Source organism: Puma concolor, chromosome D4 (genome assembly GCF_028749965.1).
Source record: "Puma concolor isolate L17-30 chromosome D4, mPumCon1.1.hap2, whole genome shotgun sequence".
NCBI classification, from domain to species: Eukaryota; Metazoa; Chordata; class Mammalia; order Carnivora; family Felidae; genus Puma; species Puma concolor.
Genome location: NC_141679.1, coordinates 18,237,814 through 18,253,487, shown reverse-complemented (window position 1 = coordinate 18,253,487; position 15,674 = coordinate 18,237,814). Strand labels below are relative to the sequence as shown.

At 44.5% G+C, this 15,674-nt stretch overlaps 1 protein-coding gene across 3 annotated transcripts in view; it reads right to left on the bottom strand.

Annotated features, from left to right (window-relative positions):
* Positions 1–6,692: 6,692 nt before the first annotated feature.
* Positions 6,693–15,674, bottom strand: part of PCSK5 (proprotein convertase subtilisin/kexin type 5) — a 472,761-nt gene continuing 463,779 nt past the window's right edge. For 2 of the 3 annotated variants that reach the window (XM_086685036.1, XM_086685033.1), the window contains 3 exons: positions 14,034–14,134; positions 11,102–11,288; positions 6,695–8,172 (listed from right to left, as the gene is read on the bottom strand). In XM_086685036.1, coding sequence (XP_086541162.1) covers positions 7,769–8,172; positions 11,102–11,288; positions 14,034–14,134 — 692 coding nt within the window. In that variant the 3' untranslated portion in view covers positions 6,695–7,768. Of the gene's footprint in view, positions 8,173–11,101; positions 11,289–14,033; positions 14,135–15,674 lie in introns of all 3 variants that reach the window. The other variant, XM_086685034.1, reaches the window with a different exon arrangement.

The window sequence follows — 15,674 nt, the reverse complement described above, 5'->3', positions numbered from 1 at the left end:
TGCCCTTGTGAGACCCTAAGCAGAGAAGCCCAGTCAAGCCCACCTAGACTTCTGGCTTATAAAACTGTGAAATAATAAATGCATATTATTTGAAGCTGCTATACCTGTAGTAGCTTGTTATGCAGCAGTAGTAATGAATACATTGGCTTACTCTATACCAAGTAATACGTGAAATTGTTCACATCACCACAGGTAGCAGTGGACGGAAGTCTGGAATTGTGTGATTAAAAGTCTTTGCTAAAACAGGGGTGCCTGGGTGGCCCAGTTGGTTAAGTGTCCGAATTGGGCCCAGGTCATGATCTCACGGTTTGTGAGTTCGAGCCCCACGACCGGCTCTGTGCTGACAGCTCAGAGCCTGGAGCCTGTTTCGGATTCTGTGTCTTCCTCTCTGTGCCCCTCGCCTGCTCACATACTCTCTCTCTCTCTCTCTCTCCCTCCCTCTCTCTCTCTCTCAAAAGCAAATAGACATTAAAAAAAAAAAGTCTTTGCTAAAACATTATTATTCACTAAATTTGTTTTTCTTTGATTGCTGGTGGAAATGAGCAAACAAGTAATTATTTTGTTGCTTTCTGATAACATTGGCGTTGGGGAACTAATAGAAGAACAGGCAGGAATTTCTGGATAAGAGATTTGCTAGTGAGAGAAAGAAATCACAGAGGGAAAGAGTCCACCTAAAAAAGAATGGTTGTGTTGAAGCTGGCTCGTCCTGGCTCATCAAAGCCAGTTGTTCACTGTTCAGGAACCTTCTTAGTCAGTTTTTAGACGCGGCGATTATTAAAAATTAAATCATTGGGGCGCCTGGGTGGCGCAGTCGGTTAAGCGTCCGACTTCAGCCAGGTCACGATCTCGCGGTCCGTGAGTTCGAGCCCCGCATCAGGCTCTGGGCTGATGGCTCAGAGCCTGGAGCCTGTTTCCGATTCTGTGTCTCCCTCTCTCTCTACCCCTCCCCCGTTCATGCTCTGTCTCTCTCTGTCCCAAAAATAAATAAAAAACGTTGAAAAAAAAATTAAAAAAAAATAAAAATTAAAATTAAATCATAAAACTTACGATGAAAGAAGTTATGTTAAAAACACAGGTAACCAGGGGCGCCTGGGTGGCGCAGTCGGTTAAGCGTCCGACTTCAGCCAGGTCACGATCTCGCGGTCCGTGAGTTCGAGCCCCACGTCGGGCTCTGGGCTGATGGCTCAGAGCCTGGAGCCTGTTTCCGATTCTGTGTCTCCCTCTCTCTCTGCCCCTCCCCCGTTCATGCTCTGTCTCTCTCTGTCCCAAAAATGAATAAAAAACGTTGAAAAAAAAAAAAAACAAAAAAACAAAAAAAAAAACACAGGTAACCAATACCCCAAACTCATCACTTCCTCATCGTTTTACATTTTACTGTTAGCTCTGCTCTTGAGGTCATTTTTGTCTCTGATGCATCTGTACGGTAGAAATACTATGATGATTTGCCTCCTCACGTTTCTTCCCAGCTTCACCTCAGGTGACCTCACATTTGAAGCTTGAAATTGGCAATGACGGCCATATTGACAGAAACTGGCAAATGCCTTTTCTGAACCAGTGAGAGAGTTCTTTTGAGACTTGAATCGGGGTCAGGTAGGGCCTTTTTCTTATTGGACGTGGCCCCAAGAGAATGCAGTCTGGCACTTTGAGGGGAGGCCTCCGGGGAGAAGGGAGCCGACCCAGCAAAAGGCAGAGGCAAGTGATGGAGATCAACCAGTACCTGAGGCCATGGGTAGTTCCTGCTTCACGGGCGGCAGTAACAGAGAGATGGTAATCTTCCCAACTCCAATCTGGTTCTGTTCTTGCATTATAATTCTCTGCTTTGCAGACACGGGTTGGCTTCATGGAATCGTTTAACTAGCCTTATTCCATTTCCCTTGGCAGCTGGGGATCAGCTCTTATCAATGGATGCTTTTGTTAGATTGGGAGACATTCTTACTGGGTGATACAACAGCTCTACTGCCCTGCTCGCCTCTTCCTTGATAACGGGAAATTTGTATCGTGGATGGCAAAGCCCCAGAAGGTGAATCGTGATTTTTCTAAACCCAGCAAGGTAATCAATGTCATTACTCTTTACCAGATATTTGCTTTCAAGCCTTCCTTACAGCTAAGTGTGACCACGGGACCTAGTTCCGCCATATATCCTTAGCTCAGAAGGCAACTGCAATTATTTTTTATACCTGTAGTCACTCAACAGATACGTACCTTTGTACCATTGGATGTATTAGTCACTGAGGCAATAGAAGTAAACAGAACAGACGTCATCCCTCTTACCTTGCTTCATCTTTAGGACTTTTTTTCTTTGTTTTTGCGTATTTTGGCCTACTTTGAGAACGATGTGAGGTAGGCGTAGATGGCTTTAAATGTGAAGCCCCAAACACATCCTTAAATTTTGGTCACATTTATGCCTTATCAGATGTTGTTATGTAGTGATCAGTTAGATTCAAAGTCTATGCCAGGCACGCACTGACGAAATTCTTATGTTTCTTTTTGAAACACAATCTGTTTACACTTGTTACATTTGATATGAAATGCAGACTCCTAATTATTTTAGTTGATGACATCTAAGCTTGGGTAGGACATTGTACAGTTTCTTTTTTTCATGAGCTCTGAAGCAGACCTTCTTAACTCTGAACAGATCTTGAAACGTCTATTCCAATGTCAAATGTATGTAGTAAGGACCTATGTCTTTATCTTCAGAGGGTTTTTTGTTTGTTTTTGTTTTTTTTTTTTTAGTTTATTTAGAGAGAGAGAGAGAGAGCACGTGTATGTGAGCCAGGGAAGGACAGAGAGAGAGAGGGAGGGAGAGAATCCCAAGCAGGCTCTGTGCTGTCAGCGCAGAGCTCAATGTGGGGCTCGATCTCACAAACCATATCATCACAAACTGAACCGAAATCAAGAATTGGATGCTTAACCAACTGAGCCACCCAGGTGCCCCATATCTTCGGTTTTAATATGTTGAAATATATGTGTGTGTGTGTGTGTGTGTGTGTGTGTGTGTGTGTATATAATGTTCACAATTACCTAAAATAATTTCTTTCATCCTTGACCCTCAACACTGTGCCTCTAGCTGGGATGATACACCTTAACTGCAGGCTTTCATCCATGCTTCAGTGGCATCACCTTCTGGTGGTTCGTTATTATGGCAAATTCCATTCAGCTAAAACTAATTTCCAAATGAGAGAGATCCAGGGATTTTGGACAGAGGCGAGGTTCATTCTTCAGGCAGAAGCAGAGTGGTACAGCAGAAAGAATATGGACTAGAAAGTCCTAGATTCAAATCCCCGGTGGACCACTCATAAACACTCTGAGAGCACCCTGAGTATCCATTCGTAAAGAGGAATCATATTACTGCTCTATAGCATTTGTGTCATAAGGATGAAATAGAATTACAGGAGAAAAGTGCCTATGACCGGCCGTGCCTGGCACATAGAAGGCATCAAAAGTTGTAGTTGTGGTGTTATGATTTATGTTTTTCTCCCCAACTAGATTGCAAGTTCCTTAAGACTCAAGATCTGATTCGTTTCACTTGCTGGTATTTTCCAGATACAGATATATTCTGTAGACAGAACAGGTCTGTGCTGTATCTAGAACAGTGCCTGGCACATGGTTAATGCTTAACACATACTTGGTGGGTTAATATTGTTGCTACTATTATCATGAAAGTCAGATCAACAACTTACTGATTCCAGTGACTATTTTTTTTTTAATTTTTTTTTCAACGTTTTTTATTTATTTTTGGGACAGAGAGAGACAGAGCATGAACGGGGGGGGGGGGGGGGCAGAGAGAGAGGGAGACACAGAATCGGAAACAGGCTCCAGGCTCCGAGCCATCAGCCCAGAGCCCGACGCGGGGCTCGAACTCCCGGACCGCGAGATCGTGACCTGGCTGAAGTCGGACGCTTAACCGACTGCGCCACCCAGGCGCCCCTCCAGTGACTATTTTGAGGAGTATCTTCTACATCCCCTTTTCTTTTTCAGATCAGGTCCACACACAAATCCCCCCATGAAACCGTCCCCAGCAGGCTCTAATTTGAGTTATCTGGTCTTTCTCATGCTTAACGGACAATACTTCGCCTCCTCCTTTCCACTTAACACTGCACTCCAGGACCGTTCTCACTGTCTGGTCGTTTCGTGTATGTGAGTCCTATCTTCTTAAAATTCAATTCCACCAAGAGTTCTTGACTGTTCATCACATTCTGGGCACTGTGCTAGATTCTGGAAAGGAAATAGTAGCCACTTCGAGGAATCAAGCAGCTGCCCCCTCTTTTAGTAAATACAGATGTACAATCAAACGGTAACATCACAATGTGATGTGAAAAACTATATGCACAGAGTACCTAGGTAGAAGAGAGGTGAGAAAGTGATTCATCCTCAAGACATTCCAGGAGAGGTTATAAGTGAAGTGAACATGATTTTAAAAGATGGTCGGAAATCTTCCAATTGGTCAAGGTGAGGGAAGAATATTCCAAGGAATGAACTGTGTGTGCCCAAGAATGTGAGATGAGAGGATGTTATCCCAGAGAAGTGAGAAGAAGAGAATCTGGGGCACCTGGCTCAGTCGGTTAAGCGTCCGACTCTTGGTTTCGGCTCCGATCACGATCTCACGGTTCATGGGATCAAGTCCCATGTGGGGCTCTGTGTTGACAGTGTGGACCCTCTTAGGATTCTCTCTCCCTCTCTACTCCTCCCCTGCACACGAACATGTGTGTGCTTTCTCTTTCAAAACTAAATAAGCTTAAAAAAAAGAAGTATGGAGTACCTGGGAAATAAGGGGGGGGGGGCAGGAACTAGGGGGTGACAGAGGCATTGGCTCTATCTTGCAGAGTTTTGAATGTCATAGTCCATGTGGGTGATGGGGATCCCTGAATGCGATGGTCCGGTGGACCTAAGATCTGGTGGATCTCTGATAGAGGGATGGAGGGTAAATTGGGAGAAAGACTGAAGTTCAGCAGAATTCAAGAGGAAGTAGGAAAGGCCCCGAGGAGAGAGCCTGGGGGCCTAACTGAAACAGTGAGGGTGGGGCTGACAGATTGATCTTTAGGAAGAAGCTTCAAAACTGCTCTGACTACTTCGGTCATTGGAGGTAGAAAGATAAAAAGGAGAAAAAGAAACACTCTTAACAAACAGCATTGTTTTGTGTCTCTTACTTGGTAAAGCGTAATACCAATCACACAAAAAGTGCCCAGAAATAGGCTGTTAACAAGCCCTTGCCCATAGCATTGTCTGGTCTTGATTTAAGTTTGTTTCCAGTTTTAAAATTACTTTCTATGAACTGGAACTTTCCAAGCCCTTGCTCAGCCTCTTAGTGCATTTCCAGTCTATAAGGGATCCTCTTAATATTTCCAAGTTATTTGCAAACAGAAAACCAAAAAGGGACTTTGTTTTCCAACCACATTATTTATCTATTTAGACAGTCGTTAGCATAGTATTCAAAAGAAGCCTGAGGATAATGTGGCATGATCAAGAACAAAGGAAACACGTCAAACTGCACCAACGCACAGCACAAGCCTTTTTTTCCGGCTCACATAAGGTAACAATACAATTTTTCTTTGTATTCAGGGTTATTTCGAACCTCATTTAGTCATTAACTGTGTATCATAAACACAGATTTTTCTTGGAAAACTATTTCCAGGCTACACGAGGACGCGTCCAACTCATTCTGTCAGGGCTTTCGGATTAACAGGGAAGACGAAAAACACAGAATCAACAACGTTACTCATTTGCATAGGCTACACTCCATAATTACACAGCAGAGGGATAAGAAATGATTCCATTGATGATGATGGCTATCTTACAGCTATTTTTAATCTCTAAGAATTGAAAAGGGAACTAACAGGGCTTCAAATAAATCTTGAAGAGATGATTTTAAATCGTCAAAAATGGTGGAGGCATATCCTGTGTGTTTAATACACATGGTCTCTTAAAAATAGATTTTTAAGACGAGGTCGGCAAACTGTACTCTGGTGGCCAGTCTGAGCTAAGAACGGTTTTACATTTTTAAGTGATGGAAGGAAAAAAAAAAAATCAAAAGAAGAATAAAATTTCATGACACATGAAAATTCCCTTGAATTTCAGTGTCCATAAATAAAGTTTAATTGGAACATAGCCCACCCATTTGTTCCATGTGGCCGAGTTGATTGTCGTGCAAAGCCTAAAGTATTTACTATCTGGCCCTTTCCAGAGAAAGTTTGCCAACCTTTGTTTTAAGAGCATATTCCCCTAAAGCAACACTGAGGCCTTCAGTACAATGAAGACTTCTTCACAGAGATTTCCCGTATCCATGATTCGTTACATTCAAAGACAAGAAAAATGCATGGATTTCGTAAAGGTAATAGAGTTGCCATATCATAAAATAATATACATGCTTTTACTATATTTAGGTTCCTTTTTATTTTATGCCAGTCTAGCATAGTTATTAAGAATATGCCTTTTGGAGCGCCTGGGTGGCGCAGTCGGTTAAGCGTCCGACTTCAGCCAGCTCACGATCTCGCGGTCCGTGAGTTCGAGCCCCGCGTCGGGCTCTGGGCTGATGGCTCAGAGCCTGGAGCCTGTTTCCGATTCTGTGTCTCCCTCTCTCTCTGCCCCTCCCCCGCTCATGCTCTGTCTCTCTCTGTCTCAAAAATAAATAAAACGTTGAAAAAAAAAATTTTTTTTAAATAAAAAAAAGAATATGCCTTTTAGGGTCATTCTTTTTCCAGGAATCTTGCTTAGCTTTCTGTGACCTTGGGCCAGTTACATAACCTCTCAGGAAGTCTGAGGTTCCCTATAAAAACAGAACAATAATGGTACCAACCTCATGAAGTCATGGTATTAAGTGGGTTGATTTTTTTCTGAAAGGCATTATTTAGCTCGGTACCTAGCACATAGTAGGTGTGCAATAAATTTTTTTCTGAGTAGCATTATCATCCGAAAACGTCATTTTCTTGCGATCCCCTCCTAACATTGCCTGTAATTTCTGCTTTGACAAGGAAATCCGCAAAACCCGGCCTATGTAATTTCACCCAGTAAGAGCCCTTCCCTCTGGATTGCTATTTGTAGAAAACTGTGCCTCGTGCACAAATCCAAGCGTGTACAGGACAGGAGAGTGGACCAAGGGAAGCCTAGGACGTCTAAAAACAGATCCCAGAGGTAGAGAGCTCTGGAAGGCTGGTGGGCAACTGGGTTGTTACGCTGGTGAGTAGGACGTTGGGATTTTTCCATGTTGGAATCCATTCCAACTCTTTCTTTGGGGAGGAACAGGGTGATAAGTGGCATGAGGTGGTGAGCCCTCTTTAGCTGGCCCTTACAGAGCCAACCTCTGCCTACAGATAGCTCACAGGGGAGAAAAATCCCCGAAGACAAACAAGAATCTCTTTCCTCTCCCTGTCCCCCCAAAACCATTTACAGAAATATCAGAATTCCAGAAGGCAGCAAATATCCCCGCAATATCGCTGAGAAACAGAATTCCTATAGGCCCACCGCTTTTTTTTTTTTCAATCCCATGAAACAGTTTGTACAAATCTCACTTTTTTTTTTTCACTTCTGTATTTTGACATATTATTTTGAGGAAAATCCCTCTGAATTTTATCCTTGTTCCCCAGTTACGGTCGATTGAATGTAGTCACCCCAAAGAAGAACCAATCATTCAGCATTTCTTACTAGCTCTAGCTGGACTCAGGGTTAAGAGGACACAAACACCCACACATCAGCCTGGTGTGTGGGACTAAAACCCCAAAACGGTAATGCCTGGGACAGGATGGGGCGGGTCGAAGGCGGGGGAGGGCTCTGTCTACTGGAAGGAGTAACTCTCATCGTCGTATTCCAGCTCATCCTCATCATCATCCAGCAGCCCATACTTAAATTTCCGGTAGATGGTGCCATCTTGGCCCATGTAGACGATGTCATCATCCTCCTCCTCATCATAGTCCTGGTCCCTGTACTCAATGACCTGATCTTCTTCAAAGCTGGTGCTTTCAAGATGGCTGCTCTTATAGGAAACATATGACTTGCCAGGGTCGGCCAGCTTCTCATAGCCGGCTTTTGCTACTGGCTGGGCTCGGCCCCGTGATTTCTTCCAGACAATCACCGCCGCCCCGAGCAGAAGCACCAGCATAATGGAGGAGGTGATGAACAGGGCTGTCTTGGTCCGCTCGCCTGAAGGCCCAATTTCACTTGCTTGAAGGATACACTCGTCTGTGGGAAGAAGACCTCAAAGGAAGAGGAGAGAGGAGAGAGGGGAAGGAGGGGAGAGGAGAAATGGAATAAGGAAAATTAGTTTCTGAGGTAAAAAGCTTTGCTCTGTCTTTGAAATCTAAAATGGCAGAATCGCTGTCTCTGATTTTCCTAGAGGGCATACCGCTCTACAGAATTGCACTGTGTCCCCCCTGAGGGTCCGAGTCTGTGTCTGATGATACCAACAAACCCTTCGAGGATGAAGGTCAGTGTGAGAACGAAAGAGTCCCCTCAGCCTCATACCTCATGTGTCAGTCACTAAGTATTCAACCTTAACAATCGAGTTTTCTAGTTCCCTCTTACGGAAAAGATTTCATCTTGGGCCATGCTTCAGTTACTGCTAAATGCTCCATTTTTTGTTTCAACTCTGACTTTCTCTAAGACTGATTCCTCTCCCCAGCTACCTTTCAACCTGGTCCAACGTTCAAAGGTAGAAAAGATTACTTATAAAACCATTGACTTTTTTTTTTTTTTTTTTAACACGCCCAGTGTGGGGCTTGAACTCACAATCCTGAGATGAAGAGTCACTTGCTCTACTGACTAAGCCAGCCAGGCGCCCCTTTCCCTATTCCTTAACCTGCCAAATGGGAACGTGAAAGAGAGTGTGAGAACCAGGGACAAAACTAGCAGGCTCTGTTGGATGTATGAGTTGACGTAACACTGTGAGTTTTCCACAAATGGTTTTTGAAACACGTGGGTCTGCCCCCAGGGTTCTTTTATGAGATTCTAGATACATTATATACACTAGCTTAATGGATGCAATTCTGCCCCTAGTTATTTTGGGGGCAACGATTTTTGCTTATTACATACTAGCCAATTAGGTCGGATTCACCACCACTATGTATCTCCCCTCTCTTTGTGCTAGTGATAAACAAATTTCCGATTTTATTCAAATTTTCATCCTCATGGGAGTTTTGCCCATCAAGCAGAGTGTCCTCTTCTGAAACAATAGCACTATCACAGTTGTTGTCTTCATTAACAATATCCGCACAGAATTTTCCTCTGGAGGAAATATTAAAGCACCAGAGGGATGGGCAAACTGTCTATGTGTGTCTATGTGTGTGGTGTTTGGAGGTAAATACTGCCCAAAGCAGGAGAATCAATCAAAGACGTTGCAAGATCGTTTCAATTACTAGGGCGCCATATGCAATCATGTCTTCTCGCTGTTCTCTAGGCTTAGGTCTGCAGAGTTAGGGTGAGCCTCTGTGATCTGGTTTCGTGGAAGGAGCAGAGAGTCTCAGGAAGAAATGAGCAGATAATCAAGAGTATATAGACTGTTCAGGTTTGTCCCATGTGGATCTTCAGGTGTCGCAGGAGGCCCAGGAAAGCTGACTAAATAGTTCTCAGTTGGAACAGGCTTGGAGAAACTCTGCACCCAACATGTACACACTTCTGGTTTCATTCAAAGCCATCGATATAATGAGGGTTACTATTCTTAGCTGACATAGCCTGGATAGGAGGCAATCAGACCCTGAGATGGATATGGCTGAGGAGATGGGGAAATCAGCCGTTTGTGGGGGTAGGAAAGCTAAAAGAAGGGAATGGTTGGTTTTTGGAAAGATGTTTAGAATTGAATTGCAAAGGCTAACGAACAATAAAAAGGAAATAGCTGGTAGCAGTTATGGGTCTGGGATTTACTTCACTTATACATGGACAGGCTCACATAAATATGATGTCTCTTTGTCAGACAGTGATACATCTGAACCCCAAGGAAATGATCTGCTTCTGGACTAGAGAATATATTTTAAGAATATATATCATATATATTTGTGTGTGTGTGTGTGTGTGTGTGTGTGTGTGTGTGTGTGTTTATTTAGGGATTACTCCATTTGGGATCTAAGTTTGTGGTCAGTGAAGACCAAGTACCCATATGGATGGGGTTGGGGGTAGAAGCCAGTTGGGGGCCTGGGAATTGGTAAAAGTGGTTTTGTTTCTTTTTAGCCTTTGATGAAAGTTCATGTCTAAAATGCCTTAAGTCTCTAAGGGGAGCCCTAGATGTTGGCTAACTTCCATAGAATGATTAAAAATAATATTGCCATTAGCTTCTTTGAGAGTTGATTCCTTTCCTTTTTCCCTGGGAGGGAAGAATAAGAAAGAAGAAGAAAAAAAAATTTATAAAGATGAGGTTCTAGAAAAAAAAAAAGAAAGAAAGAAAGGGAAAAAAAAGAAGAGGTGAGATTCTAGACTGACTTGAACTCTCATCTCAGAGGCAGCATAGCAGTGGAAAGAAGGCAGGCTTTGCAGGGTCACCTGGGTGACTCAGTCCGTCGAACGTCTGGTTCTTGATTTTGGCTCAGGTCACGATCTCATGGTTCGTGAGACTGAACCCTGAATCGGGCTCTGCTCTGACAGCTTGGAGCCTGGAGCCTGCTTGGGATTCTCTCCCCCTCTCTCGGTCCCTCTCCTGCATGTGCTCTGTTTCCCCAAATAAATAAACTCAAAAAAAAAATTTTTTTTTAAAGAACGCAGGCTTTGTAGTCCAAGGAATCTATATTTTAATTCCAGACGAACCCTTAACATTGCTATGGACTTGAGCATGCTGATCAAACCCTTTGAGCCTTGGTCTCCTTCCTCATCTGCAAAAGGGGATTGATAACATCTACACAGAGGGGCGCCTGGCTGGTTCAGTGGGTGGAGCATGTGACTCTTGATCTCAGGGTTGTGAGTTTGAGCTCCACGTTGGGTGTAGAGATTACTTAAAAAAAAAAACAAAAACCTGTTTATATGAGTTGATGGACAGAAAGTTCTAGGTACACTAAGCACACAGCAGGCACTCAATAAAAGGGAGCTCTGTTGATTCTCCGGAACTTTCCGTCCTCCTCTCCCCTCTGTTCCCATCTGCTTCTGGTGGACAGGCCCTTCCTCTGCAGGCTGCTCTTCCTCTCCTCACCTGTGGTGTCCCGGCAGTCACAGCACTCCTGGGCATTGGAGGGGTCAGAAGTATTGCAGCAGTGTAGACAACGACTGTCATCCATAAGCAGCACCAGGTCGGCGGGGCACACAGTGCAGTTCTTGGTGCCGGGTCCCTTGCATTCCACGCAGCTTTCGTGGCATTTTTCACAGTTAAACTTCTCCCCCTGTTAAGAACAATTGGGAGATTCTTTCTGAGTGTGGAGGCATTGACAAGCTGCTGGAGTTTCCAGGTGGGAGTTCTATCTTGCCTCCATTGACGGAGGGAGGCACGTGGGGGACAGGAGCCAGATAGCTTTGCTCTGGGTCCATTTTAGCTGTTCAGGGTGGAAGGCAGAACCGACTGCACGTGGAGGAAATCGCTGCTGGGTCTTTCCATCTGAGATCTGCTGGCCACAACAGTGGGAGAACAGGCTTCTAGAACAGCTCAAGTTGCACACTGGTGGCTTGTGTGCTGTACCTGGTCAAGGACACGTTTTGTCTGGCTCATCCCAATTGACCTTCACAGTTAAAAAAATTTTTTTCAGTTCCTTGCCCACGTTCAAAATGAAGATATTCCACTTGTAAGTCAGTTCCTAATTTCTCTTTAAGAACTAGACTGTCAGGGGCACCTGGGTGGCCCAGTCGGTTGAACATCCCCCTCTTGATTTTGGCGCAGGTTGCGATCTCAAGGTCATGATCTCACGGTGGTGAGATTGAGCCCCGCACCGGGCCCTGCACTGGCTGTGCGGACCCTGCTTGAGATGCTGTCTCTCCTTCTCACTCTGCCCCTTTTCTGCTCGCACACACACATGCACACCCATGCTCTCTCTCTCTCAAAAAAAGAGGCACTAGACGGTCAACAAGGTCATCACAACCACGTGGCAACATCACAGACAGCTGAGGGGCAGTGGCTCCCTTTTTGGGCTCTCCTAGTTGACACGACCCCAGCACTTGCTCTGATGTCACCAAGACAGGTGACACGTCAAATTCCACTTTTCATCAAGCTTGCGCTGGGGTTTCCTTTGCCCCAACACCCTTCGCTCATACACATTCAGCTACTTGGCCTCCATGGTTACTAGATTCTTTTGGCCCTGCCCCCCGAATATTATTTGTGACTCTTTAGCTGAAATAGTTAAATCTCCATGAGAAGAATCAAGAGATAAGGAGAAAGTGGCTTCCCTCCTGACAGGTTGCTTCTTTGCTGGTGCTGAAAATGTAGATGAGGGAAGATATCTTTATATTTTCCTTGTGTGCTGTGGGAAAGAAGGAATGGAAATTGCCTTTGTTGAGCACTTTGGCCATTTCCGGTGCTGATAAGGCGCTTTCTCAGCTGTTACTATCTTATCAAATCACGGATTAGCTGTCCGAAGTCCTGGCGTCAGTCCCAGCTTTGTTATTTACTGTTTATGTGATCTTTAGAAAATTATTCAGTCTCTTGGAGCCCCAGTTTCTTCAAAGTTTAAGGATTAAAAGAGAGCTCATATGTGAATATGTCGAGTCATGTTAATTTCACCATGGGGGGAGATTTACCTAATTTCATTTGTTTTTAAGTTTATTCATTTATTTTGAGAGAGAGAGAGCACGCACACAAGCAGGGAGGTGCAGAGAGAGAGAGAATCCCAAGCAGGCTCCACACCATCAGCACAGAGCCCGACTCGGGGCTCGATCTCCCAAACCATGAGATCATGACTTGAGCTGAAACCCAGAGTGGGACTCTGACTGAGACAGCCAGGTGCCCCGAGATTTACTTAATTTGTAACGTTTGGAAACATAAGAAGTTAGGGAACTCAGAATATCCATGATTTCTAAGCAAGGAAATGAAATCTCTCTCTCTCTTGTTTAAAAATTATTTATTTTTGAGATAGAGAGAGGAAGAAACAGAGAGACAGGGAGACACAGAATCCAAAGCAGGCTCCAGGCTCTGAGCTGTCAGCACAGAACCTGACTCAAGGCTCGAACTCGGGAATGGTGAGATCATGACCTGGGCCGAAGTCGGACACTGAACTGGCTGAGCCACCTGGGTGCCCTGAAATCTCTCTCTCTCACTACACTGTGGCGGGGTGGAGGAAATGAAAAGCAGCAGTTTTGTAGTTCTGACATTATTCAGGCATTTCAGGTTAGACAGCAGAGGGGTAGGAGACAAGATACTTATTTCTGATATAAGGGGACCTGAAACTTCCAAGGTCACAAGCAAGGAACGTAGAGTTAAATCTGAGGTCCTCATTACCTAACTTCCCCCTTATTTATCTCAGGTCATCTCAGTCCCTTTGATTGAAGTTAAGGCTGCAGGTAGGTAGCACCATTATTCCATGATGCATTGGTAGAAGATTTAAAAAGTAGAGCGAGTGTAGGAATTTTAGGACTTTTTGACTTTGCCCAGAATACACGCGGAAACTGGCTCCCATGCCTCTGCAGAAATGGCTAGGGCCATGGGGCTCAGTCAGTTAAGCGGCCGACGTCAGCTCAGGTCATGATCTCGCGGTTCTTGAGTTTGAGCCCCGCGTCGGGCCGTGTGCTGACAGCTCGGAGCCTGGAGCCTGCTTCGGATTCTTTGTCTTCCTGTCTCTCTGCCCCTTCCCTGCTCGCACTTGGTCTGTCTGTCTCTCTCTCTCAAAATCAATAAACGTTAAAAAAAAAAAAAAAGAGGGGCGCCTGGGTGGCGCAGTCAGTTAAGCGTCCGACTTCAGCCAGGTCACGATCTCGCGGTCCGGGAGTTCGAGCCCCGCGTCGGGCTCTGGGCTGATGGCTCAGAGCCTGGAGCCTGTTTCCGATTCTGTGTCTCCCTCTCTCTCTGCCCCTCCCCCGTTCATGCTCTGTCTCTCTCTGTCCCAAAAATAAATAAACGTTGAAAAAAAAAAAAATTTATAAAAAAAAAAAAAAAAAAAAGAAGAAAGAAATGGCCAGGGCACGTCATGCCCAGCTCCCAGTACCTCTTTCACTCTGTATTCTCCCACCAGACAGTCTGAGGTGCAGATTCCTCCCGCTAGGTGGTAACTCCACACACAAGATAAACAGTTCAACGGTCCTTTTCCTGAAAGAAAAAAAAAAAAATGATTCTAAGTTGCGAGGCTGATCTTCGATATCTACCTCTGTGTTGGATTCAACACACTTCGGAGCAAGGAATACGCCAAGCGAATTGAAGTAGAAGGGGGAGTTGATGGAAGAGACGGGGGAGAAAAGAGTGTGCAGGTCACCAAGGAAAAACCTAGAAATTACCCAATTAGTCCACTCGGTGTAAAAACTCGCGTTTGGACGTTGGGGATTTGGAAGTGATAGCTGTTTTATGACCACAAAAGGAAGGATTTTCAGAGAATAAGAAATCGTGTAGAAAGGCTATAAAGCTTTTATTTGTCCTTCTGCTTATTTAACTAGGATAGAGGAGGAGAATGATACCAGAGGGCTTGGAGGTCCCAATACTCAGTTGGTGAGGAAATCGTTATGAGGCAGTTTCTAACTAAAAACCACCAGACTTCGAATTTAAATGCCAGGGCTGGGGTGGCCGGTGGCTCAGGTCATGATCTCACGGTTCGTGGGTTCGAGACCCGCATGGGGCTCTGTGCTGACGGCTCAGAGCCTGGAGCCTGCTTCGGATTCTGTCTCCCTCTCTCTCTGCTTCTCCCCGCCTCTCGAAAATAAATAAACATTAAAAAAAACATTTTTTTTTTTTAAAAGGCCAGGGCTAAAAGAATATCATTTTTTCCAGCTCTTAATTAGTTGGTGGTGCTAGATTCTGTTGAAATTCTCATGAAAGCTAAAAACTGTCTTTTCAAAAATTGGATGTGATATTTATTTAATATTTTTTAAGTAAATGAAAACTAAGGCCCAGGGAATGTCAAGACATTCGTTCGAGGTCACATAGGTAATGGTCAAGTCAAGATTCGAATTCAGGTTTGTTGACCCACAGTTCAGTGCTCTTTCAGTCATACTATCTGTCTTAACACCTTATGACCCATCAAGTAGAGGAGGTCTGAATCTACAGGGTTTTTTTTGGGGGGGGGCAGGTAATACTCTGCTCTCCTAATTCAGAGACCTCAAGAATGACTGACCCAAACATCACCTTTTATGCAGATCTTGAGGGATAACTTCTGGAAAGGGTTTGGAGACAAGAGACCCGAATTCTCATTCATTCCATTAGGAAGGTCCTGGTGTTTTTGGGGAGAATTTCAAAACGAGCAGGGAGGTAGATGGCGGGGGGGGGGGGGGGGGGCTGGACTATCTATGCCTGTAATTGTGAGTCGGAACTTGATATAAGTCTTCCCATCAGGAGAACACGGTGAAGAGTGGTTAGTTGAATTTGAGGCAGACCCACAAGTCCTACGCTTCGCAGACACCGTGGAGGTAAGTCAGCTCTTCGTGTCTGATCTGTGAGCTCAGTCATCTATGACGTTTCTACGGAAAAAAAGAAATCTAAGCTCTGAACAACAGATTAGAGAACCAACCGTTATTACCCAACTGCTTCTCAGGTTGGGGGCTGCCTGTAGTGATATAAATTCAAAGCCATTTAATAATTTTAAGTTTTAAATTGAAGTAGAGTTGACATAAAATATTAGTTTCGGGGGCACAACAGTGAT